This window comes from Triticum aestivum, chromosome 6B (assembly GCF_018294505.1).
Source record: "Triticum aestivum cultivar Chinese Spring chromosome 6B, IWGSC CS RefSeq v2.1, whole genome shotgun sequence".
In the NCBI taxonomy this organism is placed as follows: domain Eukaryota; kingdom Viridiplantae; phylum Streptophyta; class Magnoliopsida; order Poales; family Poaceae; genus Triticum; species Triticum aestivum.
Window position 1 is genome coordinate 107,923,893 of NC_057810.1, and position 21,653 is coordinate 107,945,545.

Below are 21,653 nucleotides of genomic sequence, written 5' to 3' on the forward strand. Positions count from 1 at the left end.
ACGCCCTCCCCGACGATGAGAACAACAAAGAAGCACCTCCACCACTGCCAGAGAATGTGCAGGCTACAGCCATCAGCCTCATGGTGGACGGCACGAGGGGGATCTTGTGCTTCTTAGATTGTCGTGGTTGGTCGACAATGACAATCGCAAGGACGCCATGACAACGGCTCCAAGTGGTGGTTGAAGTGTCGGCGCTTGCCTTTTTTTGGAAGGCCCTCGCTGGTGCTTCCATTCTTCATGGTTGTCGTGGCAGAGAGTTGATGGTAGGGGAGGACGACAGACCCATATTGTGGATTAGTTTAAACCTATGGCCATAGATGTCTCCGGTGACGATGAAAATTGCGGGCAGTATCCTTGGAAGTGCCATTGGGGTTTTCATCCCACCTTGAAGCCCGGTGAATACCCTAGGTCCGACTCCCGAACCAGGCAACTGCAGCATCATGGGAACAATTGGTGCTAGCATTTCTCATTTGGCGCAATATGTTTCCATGTTCAGATGTTTAAAATATTTACGACACATAATTAATTTATACTAAAATCTTGCTAGAATTGTGTGCAAAATTCATTTTCATAATACCTCATAAATGTAACACATATAGCCTACCAAAAAAACTCTCACTTCAGCATGTCTTCACAAATACAGGCCACCACACATCTGGATGTTTCAACAAATGCAACCAATGAACCAACCACAATAGTAATACACTTGTATGCACTGAACATGTATAGGATGCACAGCATGCTTGAGGGAAGTATAACCGTAGCACATAAGCAAAGGACACCATTGAGCACACTCTCATCCATCATGGTATACTAGCTACATTGAGGCATCGGCTAGGTCTTTCCTGTACAGCGCTGGCTGGTCCCCGTCTGCACCGGACGCCAACACCGGTGCCCTACCAGCCTCCGCCTGGCCCTGCACCCTCTCTGCCACTGGTACGTAAGTCACCACCATGTCTTTCCTAAACGTCAGGTACACAACGATGACGAGGTAGGCAGCCATGAGCGCAAAGATGACCACAGAGACCAGCACGTTGGTGTACCTTGGGAGGTGGTTATGTGCCAGCCAGTCTATGTAGGTCCATACCAGGAAGTAGGTGTTGACAATGATGAGTGCCACACTGAGGGCCCACGCGATGATCACCGTCTGCACCCATGCATTGATCATCATATGCGTGTTCGCAATTCTGGTCTCTAAAGTTGCAATATGTAACATTCAATTTTTTCTATGTGTAATTTTGTGTTATAAACGGTTACTTTTGTGAATGTCGGTTGTGTAATTTTGTGTTTCTTGTGCGGAAATTGTTTGGAGGCTTACATAGATGGACTCCTTGAGGGGTCCTACTTTCTTGTTGCTGTTGCAGAACTTGAGGAGAGGGATGAGAGCGAACAGCATCTCAAACGAAAGAATCATCTGCATCAGAGAAGAAGAAAAATCAGGAACCACAAGCTCATCAGTCAGCCTGGAGATTATTATTTCTTTGGGTAGTAAGTGCAGATTAACTAATCAGCCATTGCAGTGACCATTTTTTTAACTATGGTGGAACTGGAAGAGGTCACGGAGGAGTAACGAGGAAAGGATGATTAGCTTGCCAGCGCCTGACGGACTGCTCACAATGGAGACTATAAGGCTTGGAGCAATGGCGATGACCCGGGTGATGAGGTTCCTAACCCAGTTCTTCATCTTCATGTCCAGAAACCCCTGTAACATAGCCCATAATTGTAAGGGAAGATGTCTATACTCACTGGCATAGATAATGCTTAAGAATGCCTCTGAATAGTTTGCATAAATAAACTGGATAACACCTGGAATAGGAATGGTTACCTGCATGATGACCTGCCCAGCGAATGTGCAACTAATTGTGGTGCTTTGCCCAGAAGCTAGCAGCGCAACCACATACACAACAGAGCTTGATCTCCCCAAAACATTCTAAAAGGTACAAAAAAGATAACTAAACAAGGCTTTAATATAGAACTCTAACATCAGATGTCCGACGGCTACTTCCTTTCGCATTACACAACATAAGGTACTGAAGATGCTTTTGAAACTGGAACGATCATTCCATCGGCTCAAGCATGGCATACTCTGAGCAGCAGAGGTGCAGATTGAGGAGTAAGATCGCCACACGCGCCAGCATCGGCCGGAGAGAGATTATTAGCACTGCAAATAGATCCAGCAACGAGGAACGCCACGACGAAAGCAAGGCCGCACTCTATGAGGAAGTATCTGCAGGCCGCCTGTCCAAAACATATAACAGTGAGCCATTTAGCCACTCAGCAACGAACTGCATCTAGTCCTTAGACCGCTCTTTCCTATCCTATGTGCAACCTACTCGGATGCTTTTGTTTGACCGTGGGGTCTTCCATGAGAGGACCAGGGCAGAGTGCAAGAACAAGTTGTACCTGCATGAATGTCACAGAAAGGCTCGTTATGAACTTTGCATCCATATGGATCGACACACGATAACCATAGTGAACAACAGGGATGGTGAACAAGCCCTGATGACTAAATAAGTTCCTCACGGTGTGATGATAGCGCCAAAGAGCGCGATCGCATTGGCAGCAGCACCTTTCCCTCGCAGAGAGGGGACAAACATGCCTTTGGTCACCTCTCTAGCAGATGGACTAACGTAGCTCAATTCTCCGAAGAAGCAGCCTGCCATGGTGAACATGAACGCTGCTATGATGAACTCCAGTTTCCGGGCCTGGTGATACACATGAAGATACATGGTAAGGTTAAATCATCAATAGCTTTTTTTTCCCTTTTCAAAAAAAATACATAGCTGAAAATTTCTAAGGAGAGGTTTGTGTTTGCGTACACCAAATCTCTGCACCCCAAGAAGCAAGACGGTGCTGAACACCGTGAGGATAACTCCAGCCCACACAGGAATTTTGAACAATATGTTGAATGCAAAGGCGGTACCCAACACTGAAGTAGATACAGTATATGTTACTCAAACGTAAAACTCAGCAAAGAAAAGAAATATAAAATGGAAGTAACAAATAAGGTGTACTAATCAACCTTCAGGGATATCATCAGAAATTACTGCAAGCTCTGCAATGATCCATAAGCGAATATTGACGAAGGGGGGATACCCTTCCCTGCAGAGTTCGGCAAGGTGTTTCCCTGTACAGGATTGAGAGATAAATTCGGATTTGATGCGCAGAAACCAAGACAGATAGTTCAGTGAAAGGCACCTGTTTTCACTCCAAGGTTGGCGGATAATGTTTGTATAAAGAGCGCAAAGATCATCCCAACTAAGATGACCCACAGAAGCTGATCGTGGTAAATTTAAAATAAAATCAGATTGGTAAAGAAAGAATGCTGAATACGCAGAACAAAAGGAGCAAAACAGAAATGACTGGTAGAGTGTGTTCTTTCATTTTCTGACAGATCTTTTCACTCTATATTGGTATAAAATAATTATTTGTCTTGATCACATCTGTCATGTTTTTAACTAATAAATCAAATTAGTTAATACCATTTATTCGGTGTGGACTAGACTTCTCTCAATTTCTTCTATCAGTAATGTTATAGCATATAATCGTCCCTATATGTAAATAAACTTCTACAAAATAAGACATCATGTCGTTCTATGTTGATCAATTGATAGTGTGGGGAAAAGTGTTTGAAATGTTGCGATCTACATATGCAATAATCAATTAAGCATTGAAAACAGGGTTTATAATCGAGTGTGTTCACCAAGGATTTGAAAAAATTGGACCCTGGCTCAGGTTACAATTACTAAGCGAACTGCCATAAGTGATACTCTCATCCAAATTTGTATGAACTGTCTTTTCGAAAAGGCGCATGATGCAAAATTTAAGAGCATTCTTATTGCTTCCTTAAAACTTAACTAAAGTTCCAAAGCTAATCTGCTGCAAAATATATGTTTCCTTTCCCGGATACCCCCAAAAAAACTCATTTAGTTGGTAGCAGTACTGCAGTAGTGCCCATCAGACGCAAGAAGGCGGCAACTATACTACCTCATACTTGCAGTCAGCTCCAGCTTGCATGTCAGTTTCCACTGTCAAATCATAAATCAGAAACAAGCTTTACCACCTTGACAGTTGTTCTCCTTTTTGTGAAAGAGTGTATCTAAACGGTACGCAGCTCTGAGCAACAAAAAGAAAGGATCTTACAGTTGCTAGGATCCAGGAAGCCAATGGCCACAAGAGCTCCAGGCCCAACATGAGCCAAGAACTTCCTCCATCTGGGCTGCTACCATGCAGGAAAAAAGTTCACACTGAACAGAAACAAGTACACAACTTAATTCAACCTTAGAGATGCACAAGAATGTAGTACTAGTATACCTGCACCTGAAATTCCCCATCTTTTTCGTCACCGGCAGTGCTGTCTTTCCTCAAGGGCAGTTAGCGTTAGAATAGAATAACAAATTGTTCCTTTGAAACGAGCTAGTAGAAGAATAGATTATGTGGATGCTAATGCTCACCGGCGAGCCACCGCGCGTGCTTGCGCCCCTGCACCGGCTAGCCAGCCTGGAGCCGCTCATCCACGCTCGTTCAATGTCTCGCTCGGCGCCGCTGTTTGCTTGTTCCCGCGTGGCGGCGCTGCCGTGGCCCCGCCGTGCATGGCTCCGGCATTTCGTCGAACGGCTGGCGGGCAGCCCGGTGACCAAAGCGCCGGATCATCTGTCGCGGTCGGACGGCGGACGCGCGGCGACCAGCGGCGGCTCCACCGCGCTCCGAGGCTCCCACTCCAGTATTCGAACATCGGCCGTGCATTTCCGCAGTCGCCCGCAGCGTCGCCGCCCTCGATGGTTGAGGGCACCGGTCTCTCTGCCTGATGAACAGTCTCTACTTTTATTCTTGTAAAAATGGATGGATGACAGACATACCATCAAGCAAAATCCTTATGCGGTGCACACAGCAAAATAATTTGTCATGAACTAGAGCTAATCACCAAGCCGGAAAAGAAAATGCGACAAGCCGCACGAAGGCACGGACGAGAAAAAATGTCTCAGATATCACAAGTCATGTTGATATGTCAGTCATGCGTTATCATGAACTCTACAGGGAGATAAAATGCTGTGAAATTATGTGTAGTCAAAACAGAGTGAGCGGTAAACTAGCTTTTTTAGAAGGTAAACCAGCTTTTTAGAAGGTTTGATTAGATTAGATTTGATTGGGAAAAAGCAAGGAAAGCTTGATTTAGTTGAGGTTTTGCTAAGATTTTTTTTGATTTGATTAAATTAAAGCAGAACATGGTTTCCAACGAAAGTAATTTGTTTTAGATTATTCCAAACCAAGAAGAGGGGTGAAGAGGGGACGAGGCGGAAACAAAATTGATGACGTATGTCGTATAAGCACCAACTCCCTTCTAATAGTAGAGATTGTCTCTGAGTGAGCTGTTTAATTTTGTAGGTCGGTCATATCCTTCGCAACATTTGGTTTTGCACTTCATTTCTTATGCAAAATTGTCAACATACGTGTGGCATACAATCAGGGAGCACCTTTTCTTGCAAATAATCAGACGATCACTTAAATGAGCTATCCATATAATTACACTCGTCTTGCGTACAACAGGCTACCATCGTCAATGGTTCCTAAGGGGCGAACAGAGTCTTCTTGAGTGGGGCAAAAAAATTGATCAGGTCAATTCCTACATATATTTAAATCTTTAAATTGATCATGACTCTCAAGATGACGAATGACTCAAACCTACTAGATTTACCGTATTGTCTCCATGATGTGCATTTCAGAAATGTCTGTGTTGCTTCTATTGGACATTTCTGGACGAACTGGATGGCTTTTTTGTCCGAAATATCGCATACAAGAAAGAAATTATCGTTGCCCTAGTACCCCAAGATAAAATGAGAGCGTGGCATGCAGGATGGCCGAAGCAGTGATGCACCATGGACAATGGAGGAAAAACAATTGAAACAACTAAATAGGACGGAGAGGCATGGTGGCTGTTTGAACAAGCTCGCACATGTTATCACTCTGGTTTTCTATTGATAATTCCTGGTGCCTTCCATCCTTATGTCTATCAAAATCAAATTCTTATTGTGCAGAAACACAACATATAATGCATAAAATGGGATTGGATAATAACAAGACAAAGAAGTAGAAACAAGGAATAAGCTATTCATGTTTGGCTTAGGGAAGCCTCTATAAAAGGTTTGTGTGGTTACCAGCGATTTGAGTTCTTTTTGTTCGTTGTTAGGCCAACAACCAATGATCTCTTAGTTATGAGCTTGGTTCTCTCGTAGGTCGGTGGTTGCAAGAGCTTTTCCACTCATATGTCAGCGGCTATGATAACTTTTAGGGATCCTTTAACAAATGATGAATTTTAAAATCTACACCAATGTGATGCACCGATCCAACACAAAGTTTATTGTTACAAAGATCACGAAGAATGAAAGAAAATGTATTTTTTATGTCAGTATTGAATTTCATTCACATTTAGATGATTCACATCCTTTGGTTTATAGTTAATATAGTTAAAGCACCACCCACTAGACATGAACTAAATCACATATCTCCACTTGAAGATTTTGTTCATAGAAAACAAGAGACACCATATTGAAGTTCCATACTAAACAAGAGCAAGCATAACAACAAAATGAACATCAACTTCCACACTAATCTACTATCTCTGTTGATGGGCGCTTAGCCCAATGGTTACATCGCAGTGGAGCCTCCTGGCCGGCCTGGGTTTGAACCTGAGTTCTCACACATTATACCTTAGTTTTTATTAATAAATATTCACAGGGATCCTCCCCTGCTGGTCTGGTTTTTCTTTTACTATATCAAGTTAAATAACTAGACATTCTATCATAAACACTAATTTTAGTAACTAGCTGATATATGGTGTTCATCGCAAGGAATGCACTAAGGCACTACAACGTAATTGATGAAAAGCTCCCGCCTTAGGAGCCAAAGTTTTACATGTGGACGGTTCGTATTCCTCAAAACTGGAATGTCATAGCGCATGTCGCTCCAACAAAAGAATGGTACATGTCAAGGTCCCTCATGGTTATGGGTGTCTTGACAAAAAATTGTTGTATACTTCCTCCGTCCGGAAATACTTGTCCTAGAAATGGATGTATCTAGACTTATTTTAGTAATAGATACATCCATTTTATTCATTTGTAGGACAAGTATTTCCGGACGGAGGGAGTACGATTGAAGACTCTTTTACGTGGGACCGGAAGGCACCGAATCACACATTTCAGAGGGACCATGTACTGTAGCCTCTCCCCTTCTTTTATATTAAAACTGATGATTGCCGTCTTGACTTGCCCTACATCATGCACCTCAAATGCCTGAAATGTAGTATTGGTTAGATGAGCTATATGTCAGAATGGTAAGAAACTTTGTTCCATAGTAAAAGTTTGCAGGCCTTGGAAGGATCTCCCATGTAGTAGTACCATGCCTTGGTGCAAGGGATGCAGTGCAGCTGAGCGATCTCCCTGGTAGGCAGCTGGAAATATATTGCACTACTTACACACAGCACAGCTCACCTTATCTACAACAATAAACATGACATAACAGATTAAAGGAAGAGTTAGGGGAAGAGTGTTGCTTAACTGGAGGTATCTTCAGAAACTTTATAACAATTATAGATGATCAGTTCCTTGTTAACAGAAACAAAGTTACAGAAATCACAATGAACTGATTGATGAATTGCCTTTTTTTTCGAAAAGGGGAGACTCCCCAGCCTCTGCATCAGCACGATGCATACGGCCACATTTATTAGAGAGTAAATATGGTTCAACAAGGTCTCAAAGTATGCAAACAAAAGCAAAGGCTAGCTCACATAGAGCCTCAAAGCCAAAACAAAACGCCCAATAAGCCACAACCGGCAGGCAAAATAGAAGATAGGTAAACTAATTGCCTATCCTATTACATGACCGCCATCCAAACCAGTTGAAGATATCCCACGCTACCATCTCCCACTGGACAGATCCAGTAACCAAACACTCCCTGGCCTCCGTCGGAGTGAGTAAGGACCACATACGGATCAGAGCTGTAGCCCGGAATACAACCTGCAAAAAAATGAATAGTTGTTTTTCTGTTAAAAGCCAAATCATTTCTGCAATTCCAAATTGCCCATAACAACGCACATACTCCTACACGAATGTGTCTAGCTGTTTCGGACTCTATCCCAGTAAGCCATGCCCCGAATAACGTGTTGACCGAAGTCGGAGGAGTAATGTTAAAGGCAATTTGCACAGAGCGCCACAACCCTTGTGCCAACGGACAGTCAAAAAAGAGATGCTTGATAGACTCGTCACGATCACAGAAACTACACCTAGTAGAACCTGTCCAGTTGCGCTTAACTATATTGTCCTTTGTTAAGATTACTTGTTTATGCACAAACCACATAAACACTTTAATCTTCAAAGGGACCTTAACTTTCCAAACATCTTTGGAACTAGGAATCACACTAGTGTTAATGCCATCGATATACATCAATTTAACCGTGAACTCCCCAGATCTAGTAAGATTCCAACACAACTTATCGGGCTGAGGAGTTAACTGAACCTCCATCAGTCTACGGACTAGGTGAAGCCATGCTTCCCATCGATCACCCACGAGCACCCTCCTAAACTGAATGTTGAGTGGAATGGACTGCAAAACCGTGGCAACAAGAGCCTCACGACGCTGAACAATACGATAAAGGGACGGATACTGGGTCGCCAAAGGCGTGTCACCAAGCCACGTATCCTCCCAGAATCGAGTGTTGCTGCCATTACCGACAATACACCTCGTTCTGTTAAAGAAGGTAGCTTTGATTCTCATGAGCCCCTTCCAGAACGGCGAATCAGTTGGTCGCAGAGTGACCTGGGATAGGGTCTTGGACTGCAGATATTTACTACGTAAAATCTGCGCCCATGTTACCTCTGTCTCAGAAGATAACTTAAACAGCCACTTACTAAGCAGGCATCTGTTCTTAACTTCAAGATTTTCAATACCAAGTCCCCCTGGTCCTTTGGTCGACAGATAATATCCCATTTGGCCAGTCTGTATTTTCTCTTAAGCTCATCACTTTGCCAAAAGAATCGGGATCGATAGAAGTCCAGCCTTTTCCTAACTCCAACTGGGACCTCAAAGAAGGATAAGAGGAACATAGGTAAACTCGTGAGCACCGAGTTAATAAGAATCAACCGGCCTCCATAAGACATGAGTTTTCCTTTCCAGCAACTCAGTTTCTTCTCAAACCGATCCTCGATACACTTCCACTCGCTGTTTGTTAGCTTACAATGGTGAATGGGAATACCGAGATACGTGAAAGGTAAAGCCCCAACTTCACAACCAAACAATTTTCTATAAGCCTCTTGTTCGTCTTTGGCTCTACCAAAGCAGAACAACTCGCTTTTATGGAAATTAATCTTCAGCCCCGACAATTGTTCAAATAAGCATAACACTAACTTCATGTTTCTGGCTTTTGCCAAGTCGTGTTCCATAAAAATGATTGTATCATCAGCGTATTGCAGAATGGACAAACCACAATCTACCAGATGAGGCACCAAGCCACCCACCTGACCGGCCTCCTTTGCCCTCCCAATCAGTATCGCCAACATATCAACCACAATATTGAACAAAATTGGAGACATAGGATTGCCCTGCCTCAGACCCTTGTGTGTTTGGAAATAATGACCTATGTCGTCATTCACTTTAATTCCAACACTCCCTTTTTGCGTGAATGCTTCCACCTGGTGTCGCCAAGCTTCATCAAAACCCTTCATGCGCAAAGCCTATTGAAGGAACGGCCATTTGACTTTATCATATGCCTTCTCGAAATCCACTTTGAAAATAACCCCATCCAGTTTTTTCGTGTGAATCTCATGGAGCATTTCATGAAGGACCACAACCCCTTCCAGGATGTTCCTGTCCGGCATGAAAGCCGTTTGAGAAGGCTGCACTACGGCATGCGCAATCTGAGTGAGCCTAATCGTCCCAACCTTGGTGAAAATTTTGAAACTGACATTCAGAAGACACATAGGCCGAAATTGCTCTATTCTCACGGCCTCTGTTTTCTTAGGGAGTAGGGTTATTGTTCCAAAATTAAGTTGGAAAAGCTGCAAATGTCCCGAGAACAAATCATGGAACATCGGCAACAGGTCCCCTTTAATAATATGCCATCACTTCTTATAAAACTCAGCCGGGAAACCATCCGGCCCAGGTGCCTTATTATTTTCCATCTTGGAAATGGCCTCGAAAACCTCTTTTTCCGAGAAAGGGGCGGTTAAGATGTCATTCTCCACAGCAGTAAGTTGAGGTACATCTTGGATCCTAGACTCATCCAGCAACACACAGTTGTCCTCTGGTGGTCCAAACAATCGTTTGTAATACTCCATAATGTAAAGCTTCAGGTTATCCTGATCGATAATTGTACCCTCATCTTGTTCTAGCTGGAAGATTCTCTTCTTCCTATGTTTGCCATTGGCAATCAAGTGGAAGAATTGAGTGTTCGCGACCCCTAGACCACTCTGCGAACCTTGGCTCGTAGCGGCCACTTCAATTCTTCTTCACGAAGTAGCTCTTTCAACCTCATCTCAGCGTCAAGCTTGGTATGAAGCTCGGTGGCTGGCAAAACCGTGGATTCTGCTTGTTGGGTAACGTTGCAGAAAATTAAAATTTTTCCTACGGTTTCACCAAGATCCATCTATGAGTTCATCCAAGCAACGAGTCAAGGGAGTGAGTTTGCATCTACATACCACTTGTAGATCGCGTACGGAAGCGTTTGAGGGAACGGTGATGATGGAGTCGTACTCGCCGTGATTCAGATCACCGATGACCAAGTGCTGAACGGACAGCACCTCCGCGTTCAACACATGTACGGTACGGGCGACGTCCCCTCCTTCTTGATCCAGCAAGGGGGGAGGAGAGGTTGAGGAAGAAGGCTCCAGCAGCAGCACGACGGCATGATGATGGTGGAGAGGCAGTACTCCGACAGGGCTTCGCCAAGCACACAACGGAGGAGGAGAGGTGTTGGGGAGGGGAGGGGCTGCGCCTTGGCTTGGGTGTTCAGCCCTCCCCTCACCCCTCTATTTATAGGGGAAGGGGCAAGGGGGGCCGGCCCCTCTAGATGGGATCTAGAGGGGGGTGGCGGCCAGGGAGGGGGGACTTGCCCCCCAGCAAGGGGGGCGCCCCCTCTAGGGTTCCCCCCCCCCAACCCTAGGGGCATGGGCCCAAGGGGGGGGGGCGCGCCCAGCCCTCCAAGGGCTGGCTCTTGCCCCACGCGGCCCATGTGGCCCCCCCGGGGGGGTGGCCCCTCCCGGTGGACCCCCGGAACCCTTCCGGTGGCCCCGGTACAATACCGATATGCCCCGAAACCTTCCGGTGTCCGTATGACAACTTCCCATATATAAATCTTTACCTCCGGACCATTCCGGAACTCCTCGTGACGTCCGGGATCCCATTCGGGACTCCGAACAACTTTCGGCAATCACATACAAGTCTTCCTAATAACCCTAGCGTCACCGAACCTTAAGTATGTAGACCCTACGGGTTTGGGAGACATGCAGACATGACCGAGACGGCTCTCCGGTCAATAACCAACAGCGGGATCTGGATACCCATGTTGGCTCCCACATGCTCCTTGATGATGTCATCAGATGAACCACGATGTCGAGGATTCAATCAACCCCGTATGCAATTCCCTTTGTCAGACGGTATGTTACTTGCCCTAGACTCGATCGTCGGTATCCCAATACCTCGTTAGTCTCGTTACCGGCAAGTCACTTTACACGTACCGTAATGCATGATCCCGTGACCAAACACTTGGTCACTTTGAGCTCATTATGATGATGCACTACCGAGTGGGCCCAGTGATACCTCTCCGTCATACGGAGTGACAAATCCCAGTCTCGATCCGTGTCAACCCAACAGACACTTTCGGAGATACCTGTAGTGCACCTTTATAGTCACCCAGTTACGTTGTGACGTTTGGTACACCCAAAGCACTCCTACGGTATCCGGGAGTTACACGATCTCATGGTCTAAGGAAGAGATACTTGACATTGGAAAAGCTCTAGCAAAACGAACTACACGATCTTGTGCTATGCTTAGGATTGGGTCTTGTCCATCACATCATTCTCCTAATGATGTGATCCCGTTGTCAATGACATCTAATGTCCATAGTCAGGAAACCATGACTATCTGTTGACCAACGAGCTAGTCAACTAGAGGCTCACTAGGGACATGTTATGGTCTATGTATTCACACGTGTATTACGATTTCCGGATAATACAGTTATAGCATGAATAAAAGACAATTATCATGAACAAGAAAATATAATAATAATCCTTTTATTATTGCCTCTAGGGCATATTTCCAACAGTCTCCCACTTGCACTAGAGTCAATAATCTAGTTACATTGTGATGAATCGAACACCCATAGAGTTCTGGTGTTGATCATGTTTTGCTCACGAGAGAGGTTTAGTCAACGGATCTGTGACATTCAGATCCGTATGTACTTTGCAAATATCTATGTCTCCATCTTGAACATTTTCACGGATGGAGTTGAAACGACGCTTGATGTGCCTGGTCTTCTTGTGAAACCTGGGCTCCTTGGCAAGGGCAATAGCTCCAGTGTTGTCATAGAAGAGTTTGATCGGCCCTGACGCATTGGGTATGACTCCTAGGTCGGTGATGAACTCCTTCACCCAAATTGCTTCATGCGCTGCCTCCGAGGCTGCCATGTACTCCGTTTCACATGTAGATCCCGCCACGACGCTCTGCTTGCAGCTGCACCAGCTTACTGCTCCACCATTCAACATATACACGTATCCGGTTTGTGACTTAGAGTCATCCTGATCTGTGTCGAAGCTAGCGTCGACGTAACCCTTTACGACAAGCTCTTCGTCACCTCCATAAACGAGAAACATGTCCTTTGTCCTTTTCAGGTACTTCAGGATATTCTTGACCGCTGTCCAGTGTTCCTTGCCGGGATTACTTTGGTACCTACCTACCAAACTTACGGCAAGGTTTACATCAGGTCTGGTACACAGCATGGCATACATAATAGATCCTATGGCTGAGGCATAGGGGATGACGCTCATCTCTTCTTTATCTTTTGCCGTGGTCGGGCATTGAGCCGAGCTCAATCTCACACCTTGCAGTACAGGCAAGAACCCTTTCTTGGACTGATCCATTTTGAACTTCTTCAAAATCTTATCAAGGTATGTGCTTTGTGAAAGACCTATGAGGCGTCTCGATCTATCCCTATAGATCTTGATGCCTAATATATAAGCAGCTTCTCCAAGGTCCTTCATTGAAAAACACTTATTCAAGTAGGCCTTAATGCTGTCCAAGAATTCTATATCATTTCCCATCAAAAGTATGTCATCTACATATAATATGAGAAATGCTACAGAGCTCTGACTCACTTTCTTGTAAATGCAGGCTTCTCCATAAGTCTGCGTAAACCCAAACGCTTTGATCATCTCATCAAAGCGAATGTTCCAACTCCGAGATGCTTGCACCAGCCCATAAATGGATCGCTGGAGCTTGCATACTTTGTTAGCATTCTTAGGATCGACAAAACCCTCCGGTTGCATCATATACAGTTCTTCCTTAAGATGCCTGTTAAGGAATGTCGTTTTGACGTCCATCTGCCATATCTCATAATCATAGTATGCGGCAATTGCTAACATGATTCGGACGGACTTAAGCTTCACTACGGGAGAGAAAGTCTCATCGTAGTCAATCCCTTGAACTTGCCGATAACCCTTAGCGACAAGTCGAGCTTTATAGATGGTGACATTACCATCCGCGTCCGTCTTCTTCTTAAAGATCCATTTGTTTTCTATCGCTCGCCGATCATCGGGCAAGTCAGTCAAAGTCCATACTTTGTTTTCATACATGGATTCTATCTCGGATTTCATGGCTTCTAGCCATTTGTTGGAATCTGGTCCCGCCATTGCTTCTTCATAGTTCGAAGGTTCACCGTTGTCTAACAACATGATTTTCAGGACAGGGTTGTCGTACCACTCTGGTGCGGAACGTGTCCTTGTGGACCTACGAAGTTCAGTAGCAACTTGATCCGAAGTACCTTGATCATCATCATTGTTTTCCTCTTCAATTGGTGTAGGCATCACAGGAACATTTTCCTGAGCTGCACTACTATCCCGTTCAAGAGGTAGTACTTCATCGAGTTCTACTTTCCTCCCACTTACTTCTTTCGAGAGAAACTCTTTTTCCAGAAAGGATCCGTTCTTGGCAACAAAGATCTTGCCCTTAGATCTTAAGTAGAAGGTATACCCAATGGTTTCTTTAGGGTATCCTATGAAGATGCATTTTTCCGACTTGGGTTCGAGCTTTTCAGGTTGAAGTTTCTTGACATAAGCATCGCATCCCCAAACTTTTAGAAACGACAGCTTAGGTTTCTTCCCAAACCATAATTCATACGGTGTCGTCTCAACGGATTTAGACGGTGCCCTATTTAAAGTGAATGTAGCTGTCTCTAGAGCGTATCCCCAAAATGATAGCGGTAAATCGGTAAGAGACATCATAGATCGCACCATATCCAATAGAGTGCAATTACGACATTCGGACACACCGTTACGCTGAGGTGTTCCAGGCGGCGTGAGTTGTGAAATGATTCCACATTTTCTTAAGTGTGTACCAAATTCGTGACTTAAATATTCTCCTCCACGATCCGATCGTAAGAACTTTATCTTTCGGTCACGTTGATTCTCTACTTCATTCTGAAATTCCTTGAACTTTTCAAAGGTCTCAGACTTGTGTTTCAACAAGTAGTCATACCCATATCTACTCAAGTCATCAGTGAGAGTGAGAACATAACGATATCCTGCGCGAGCCTCAACACTCATTGGACCGCACACATCGGTATGTATGATTTCCAACAAGTTGGTTTCTCGCTCCATTGTTCCGGAGAACGGGGTCTTGGTCATTTTGCCCATGAGTCATGGTTCGCATGTGTCAAATGATTCATAATCGAGAGACTCTAAAAGTCCATCGGCATGGAGCTTCTTCATGCGCTTGACACCAATGTGACCAAGGCGGCAGTGCCACAAGTATGTGGGACTATCGTTATCAACTTTATATCTTTTGGTATTCACGCTATGAATATGTGTAATATTACGTTCGAGATTCATCAAGAATAAACCATTGACCATTGGGGCATGACCATAAAGCATATCTCTCATATAAATAGAACAACCATTATTCTCGGATTTAAATGAGTAGCCATCTCATATTAAACGAGATCCTGATACAATGTTCATGCTCAAACTTGGCACTAAATAACAATTATTGAGGTTTAAAACTAATCCCGTAGGTAAATGTAGAGGCAGCGTGCCGACGACGATCACATCGACCTTGGAACCATTCCCGACGCGCATCGTCACCTCGTCCTTCGCCAGTCTCCGCTTATTCCACAGCTCCTGCTGTGAGTTACATATGTGAGCAACGGCACCGGTATCGAATACCTAGGAGTTACTACGAGTACTGGTAAGGTACACATCAATTACATGTATATCAAATATACCTTTAGTGTTGTCGTCCTTCTTGTCCGCTAAGTATTTGGGGCAGTTCCGCTTCCAGTGACCCTTCCCCTTGCAATAAAAGCACTCAGTTTCAGGCTTGGGTCCATTCTTTGACTTCTTCCCGGCAACTGGCTTACCGGGCGGGGCAACATCTTTGCCGTCCTTCTTGAAGTTCTTCTTACCCTTGCCCTTCTTGAACTTAGTGGTCTTATTGACCATCAACACTTGATGTTCTTTCTTGATTTCAACCTCTGCTGACTTCAGCATTGAAAATACTTCAGGAATGGTCTTTACCATCCCCTGCATATTGTAGTTCATCACAAAGCTCTTGTAGCTTGGTGGGAGCGACTGAAGGATTCTGTCAATGACCGCCTCATCCGGGAGGTTAATGTCCAGCTGGGACAGGCGGTTGTGCAACCCAGACATTTTGAGTATATGCTCACTGACAGAACTATTTTCCTACATCTTACAACTATAGAACTTGTCGAAGACTTCATATCTCTCGACCCGGGCATGAGCTTGGAAAACTAGTTTCAGCTGCTCGAACATCTCATATGCTCCGTGTTGCTCAAAACGCTTTTGGAGCCCCGGTTCTAAGCTGTAAAGCATGCCGCACTGAACGAGGGAGTAATCATCAGCGCGAGTCTACCAAGCATTCATAATGTCTTGGTTCTCTGGGACGGGTGCATCACCTAGCGGTCCTTCTAGGACATATTGTTTCCTGGCAGCTATGAGGATGATCCTTAGGTTCCGGACCCAGTCCGTATAGTTGTTGCCATCATCTTACAGCTTGGTTTTCTCTAGGAACGCGTTGAAGTTCATGTTGACATGAGCGTTGGCCATTTGATCTACAAGACATATTTTGCAAAAGTTTTAGACTAAGTTCATGATAATTAAGTTCATCTAATCAAATTATTTAATGAACTCCCACTCAGATTAGACATCCCTCTAGTCATCTAAGTGTTACACGATCCGAGTCGACTAGGCCGTGTCCGATCATCACGTGAGACGGACTAGTCATCATCGGTGAACATCTCCATGTTGATCGTATCTTCTATACGACTCATGTTTGACCTTTCGGTCTCTTGTGTTCTGAGGCCATGTCTGTACATGCTAGGCTCGTCAAGTTAACCCTAAGTGTTCTGCATGTGTAAATCTGTCTTACACCCGTTGTATGTGAACGTAAGGATCTATCACACCCGATCATCACGTGGTGCTTCGAAACGACGAACTTTAGCAACGGTGCACAGTTAGGGGGAACACTTTCTTGAAATTATTATAAGGGATCATCTTATTTACTACCGTCGTTCTAAGTAAACAAGATGCATAAAACATAATAAACATCACATGCAATTATATAGTAGTGACATGATATGGCCAATATCATATAGCTCCTTCGATCTCCATCTTCGGGGCTCCATGATCATCTTCGTCACCGGCATGACACCATGATCTCCATCATCATGATCTCCATCATTGTGTCTTCATGAAGTTGTCACGCCAACGACTACTTCTACTTCTATGGCTAATGCGTTTAGCAATAAAGTAAAGTAATTTACATGGCGTTCTTCAATGACACGCAGGTCATACAAAAATAAAGACAACTCCTATGGCTCCTGCCGGTTGTCATACTCATCGACATGCAAGTCATGATTCCTATTACAAGAACATGATCTCATACATCACAATATATCATTCATCATTCATCACAACTTCTGGCCATATCACATCACATGACAATTGCTGCAAAAACAAGTTAGACGTCCTCTAATTGTTGTTGCATCTTTTACGTGGCTGCAATTGGGTTCTAGCAAGAACGTTTTCTTACCTACGAATAACCACAACATGATTTTGTCAACTTCTATTTACCCTTCATAAGGACCCTTTTCATCGAATCTGATCCAACTAAAGTGGGAGAGACAGACACCCGCCAGCCACCTTATGCAACTAGTGCATGTCAGTCGGTGGAACCGGTCTCACGTAAGCGTACGTGTAAGGTTGGTCCGGGCCGCTTCATCCCACAATAGTGCTGAAGCAAGATAAGGCTAGTAGCGGCAAGCAAGTTGACAAGATCTACGCCCACAACAAAATTGTGTTCTACTCGTGCAATAGAGAACTACGCATAGACCTAGCTCATGATGCCACTGTTGGGTAACGTTGCAAAAAATTAAAATTTTTCCTACGGTTTCACCAAGATCCATCTATGAGTTCATCCAAGCAACGAGTCAAGGGAGTGAGTTTGCATCTACATACCACTTGTAGATCGCGTACGGAAGCGTTCGAGGGAACGGTGATGATGGAGTCGTACTCGCCGTGATTCAGATCACCGATGACCAAGTGCTGAACAGACAGCACCTCCGCGTTCAACACACGTACGGTACATGCGACGTCTCCTCCTTCTTGATCCAGCAAGGCGGGAGGAGAGGTTGAGGAAGAAGGCTCCAGCAGCAGCACGACGGCGTGATGATGGTGGAGAGGCAGTACTCCGACAGGGCTTCGCCAAGCACACAACAGAGGAGGAGAGGTGTTGGGGAGGGGAGGGGTTGCGCCTTGGCTTGGGTGTTCATCCCTCCCCTCACCCCTCTATTTATAGGGGAAGGGGCAAGGGGGTCCGGCCCCTCTAGATGGGATCTAGATGGGGGGCGGCGGCCAGGGAGGGGGGACTTGCCCCCCAAGCAAGGGGGGCGCCCCCTCTAGGGTTCCCCCCCCCAACCCTAGGCGCATGGGCCCAAGGGGGGGCGCGCCCAGCCCTCCAGGGGCTGGCTCCTGCCCCACGCGGCCCATGTGCCCCCCCCCCCCGGGAGGGGTGGCCCCTCCCGGTGGACCCCTGGAACCCTTCCGGTGGCCCCGGTACAATACCGATATGCCCCGAAATCTTCCGGTGTCCGTATGACAACTTCCCATATATAAATCTTTACCTCCGGACCATTCCGGAACTCCTCGTGACGTCCGGGATCCCATCTGGGACTCCGAACAACTTTCGGTAATCACATACAAGTCTTCCTAATAACCCTAGCGTCGCCGAACCTTAAGTGTGTAGACCCTACGGGTTCGGGAGACATGCAGACATGACCGAGACGGCTCTCCGATCAATAACCAACAGCGGGATCTGGATACCCATGTTGGCTCCCACATGCTCCTCGATGATGTCATCGGATGAACCATGATGTCGAGGATTTAATCAACCCCGTATGCAATTCCCTTTGTCAGACGGTATGTTACTTGCCCTAGACTCGATCGTCGGTATCCCAATACCTCGTTAGTCTCGTTACCGGCAAGTCACTTTACTCGTACCGTAATGCATGATCCCGTGACCAAACAGTTGGTCACTTTGAGCTCATTATGATGATGCACTACCGAGTGGGCCCAGTGATACCTCTCCGTCATACGGAGTGACAAATCCCAGTCTCGATCCGTGTCAACCCAACAGACACTTTCGGAGATACCTGTAGTGCACCTTTATAGTCACCCAGTTACGTTGTGACGTTTGGTACACCCAAAGCACTCCTACGGTATCCGGGATTTACACGATCTCATGGTCTAAGGAAGAGATACTTGACATTGGAAAAGCTCTAGCAAAACGAACTACACGATCTTGTGCTATGCTTAGGATTGGGTCTTGTCCATCACATCATTCTCCTAATGATGTGATCCCGTTGTCAATGACATCTAATGTCCATAGTCAGGAAACCATGACTATCTATTGACCAACGAGCTAGTCAACTAGAGGCTCACTAGGGACATGTTATGGTCTATGTATTCACACGTGTATTACGATTTCCGGATAATACAATTATAGCATGAATAAAAGACAATTATCATGAACAAGGAAATATAATAATAATCCTTTTATTATTGCCTCTAGGGCATATTTCCAACACTGCTTTGATGTCTAAGGCCTGAATAAGGGCAAGGAGTCGTTCCTTTTCAGCCTTATAAACCCCACTAAGATGTTTAGCCCACCCACGTAGGAAACTTCTCAAATGCCTAATCTTATTCTGCCAGCGCTCAAGCGCATTCCTACCGCCTGCATCCTTAGCCCACTCTCTGGCTACGCGATCCAGGAAGCCTTCTCTCTCGAACCACGCAAGCTCGAACGAGAACAAATTCTTATTGCTCGAGTAGGTAGCCCCACCAGAGTCGAGCAGAAGAGGCGTGTGATCAGAAATCCCATGAGAGAGAGCCTGAACTGTTACAAAGGGAAACTTCTGTTCCCAATCGATACTAGCAAGTACCCGATCCAACTTCTCAAACGTTGGATTTGGCAAAGCGTTAGCCCATGTGAACTTCCTACCTGAAAGCTCAATCTCTCTCAAATCCAAGCTTTCAATAATAGTGTTGAACATGAACGACCATCTCCCGTCGGAATTATCATTGTTCTTCTCATCACGTCTCCTAATAATATTAAAGTCTCCCCCAACCAGAATGGGGAGTTGCTCTGACCCGGAAACTCTAACAAGGTCGGCCAAAAAATCGGGTTTGAACTCTGCCTGCGCAGCACCATACACCTCCACCAAAGACCAGTCAAATCCATCAACCTTGGACCGCACCCTGAACTTAACAGCAAAATCACCCATGCTCACAGTTCTAACTTCGAGAGAGTCGCATCTAACACCAAGTAAGATCCCTCCCGATCTTCCTCTCGGTGGCAGACAATGCCAGTCAAAATCAATACCCCCCGATAAAGTGTTGAGAAATTGTGGTGAGAAATTTTCTCTACCAGTTTCCGACAACGCAATAAAGTCCAATCTATGCTCAATGGATGCTTCTGCGAGGAACCTCCTTTTAGCCAAGTCCTTAAGACCTCTGCTATTCCAAAATATTCCTCTCATATCTCATCATGGAATTTTTGAGCCGTGCGGATCCTAGCACTCCTACGTACCGCGGACATCGGGTATATCTTGCGCTTCCATTTGCGCTTAGGGCTGGTCCTCGTGCGCACCCGGTCCTCTCTCCCCGTTTCTGGGGGGCTAACTACAACCATCTCGACATTCTCATCCTCCTCCTCCTGCTCCTGAAGGGGAGGCGCGAGATCAGCACAAAAGTCATCAAGCACCCGGACTCCCAAAGCATCAATCTCGGAATCATTCATGGGTTTTACGACGGCTAAGTTACGAATCAATTCTAGAGCCCTCTCGGCTTCCAGATCAAGCAAATCATTGATTGAATTAGAAACTTCACCCTCATTACTACCTAGTGAAATTCCTAATTGGTTTGCATTATCAACAATCTCATCATTCGAAAAATGCAAGATAGTATTCGAAGTATTTACCGACATACCAGTAGTGACCTGGACGTCACGAAGCTTGGCCGCCCTCACGGCGCAGCGCTGCTGCATGTCGTCCACCTCCGGACGGCCCTGAAGACGACAGCTCAACCGTCGACCCTCAGCCGCCTGGTCCGGAATCCCACCGAACTGAATAACCTCCTCCTGCGTGAAGTTGCCCGGGGAGTGACCGCCTGTCATCCTCCGAGCACTCAACTGGTCTCCATGACCAGGAGAGGACACCAAGTCAGATGATGGGGAACCAAGGGCCACCTGCCCCCGCTCCCCATCCACCCCAGACCGCAGGCCAGGAGAGCCCACCATCGCCAAGGATGGGCCGATCCCCCTAGGCGCAGAAGGCGAAGAGGGCCTTGAGGCCACCTGCCCCAAGCCCCCTCCAACGACCGGACCTGCCACCTGCAGTACTGGCCCAGTGATAGGTGAGGAGGGTGCCGAGGCCACCTGCCCCGGCCCCCCTCCCGAAGGTAACTCCTCCCTCCCGGTAGCCCCGACCGGAGCAAGAGGAGAAGGGGGGCGCGGAGGCCACCTGCCTCGAACCCCCCGCCAAGCTCGGAACCACCACCTGCAGCTCAGCCGTATCAACATTATCCGAGGGAGGCGAGAACACTATCTCCGGACCCCCCTCCGCACCAGAACCCTCCACGCCCAGGCCCTCAAAGTCCAACGCAGGTAAAGATAGCTCAAAGACATCTAGAGACTCCACCCGCTCGCTCCATAGTCTCGGAGGTGCAGTAGCAGGCTCAATGGATCTAGATCGCAGAGTGGTCGACGGCACAAAAGAGGGAGGTGCCGTCCCACCTCCTGTCGTCTGAGCAACTGACCCCGGTCCCTCGGCCATCTCGCGTCCAGGATTAGCGGCCGGAGTCTCCTTGCCTCCCGTGCCA

General features: G+C 46.1%; 1 protein-coding gene across 1 annotated transcript; it reads right to left on the reverse strand.

The window, feature by feature from the left end:
- Positions 1 to 593: 593 nt before the first annotated feature.
- LOC123138914 (metal transporter NRAT1) lies at positions 594 to 21,072 on the reverse strand. Its single transcript, XM_044558761.1, has 17 exons — positions 20,784 to 21,072; positions 20,365 to 20,687; positions 19,777 to 20,038; positions 4,455 to 4,500; positions 4,315 to 4,354; positions 4,144 to 4,219; positions 3,988 to 4,028; positions 3,199 to 3,277; positions 3,023 to 3,127; positions 2,820 to 2,929; positions 2,524 to 2,705; positions 2,334 to 2,403; positions 2,086 to 2,238; positions 1,826 to 1,930; positions 1,572 to 1,702; positions 1,319 to 1,415; positions 594 to 1,147 (listed from the first exon to the last, which is right to left on the reverse strand). Exons 1-17 carry the CDS (start codon positions 21,070 to 21,072, stop codon positions 818 to 820), a joined length of 2,439 nt encoding a protein of 812 aa, XP_044414696.1. The 3' UTR covers positions 594 to 817.
- Between the last annotated feature and the right edge of the window lie 581 nt (positions 21,073 to 21,653).

Coding starts and splice junctions, on each gene's coding strand:
- LOC123138914 (XM_044558761.1), bottom strand. CDS start 21,072: ATGGTGGGCTCTCCTGGCCTGCGGTCTGGGGTGGATGGGGAGCGGGGG. Junction 2,239..2,333: donor GGTCAAACAAAAGCATCCGA/GTAGGTTGCACA, acceptor TGTTTTGGACAG/GCGGCCTGCAGATACTTCCT. Junction 1,703..1,825: donor CTGGGCAGGTCATCATGCAG/GTAACCATTCCT, acceptor GCTATGTTACAG/GGGTTTCTGGACATGAAGAT.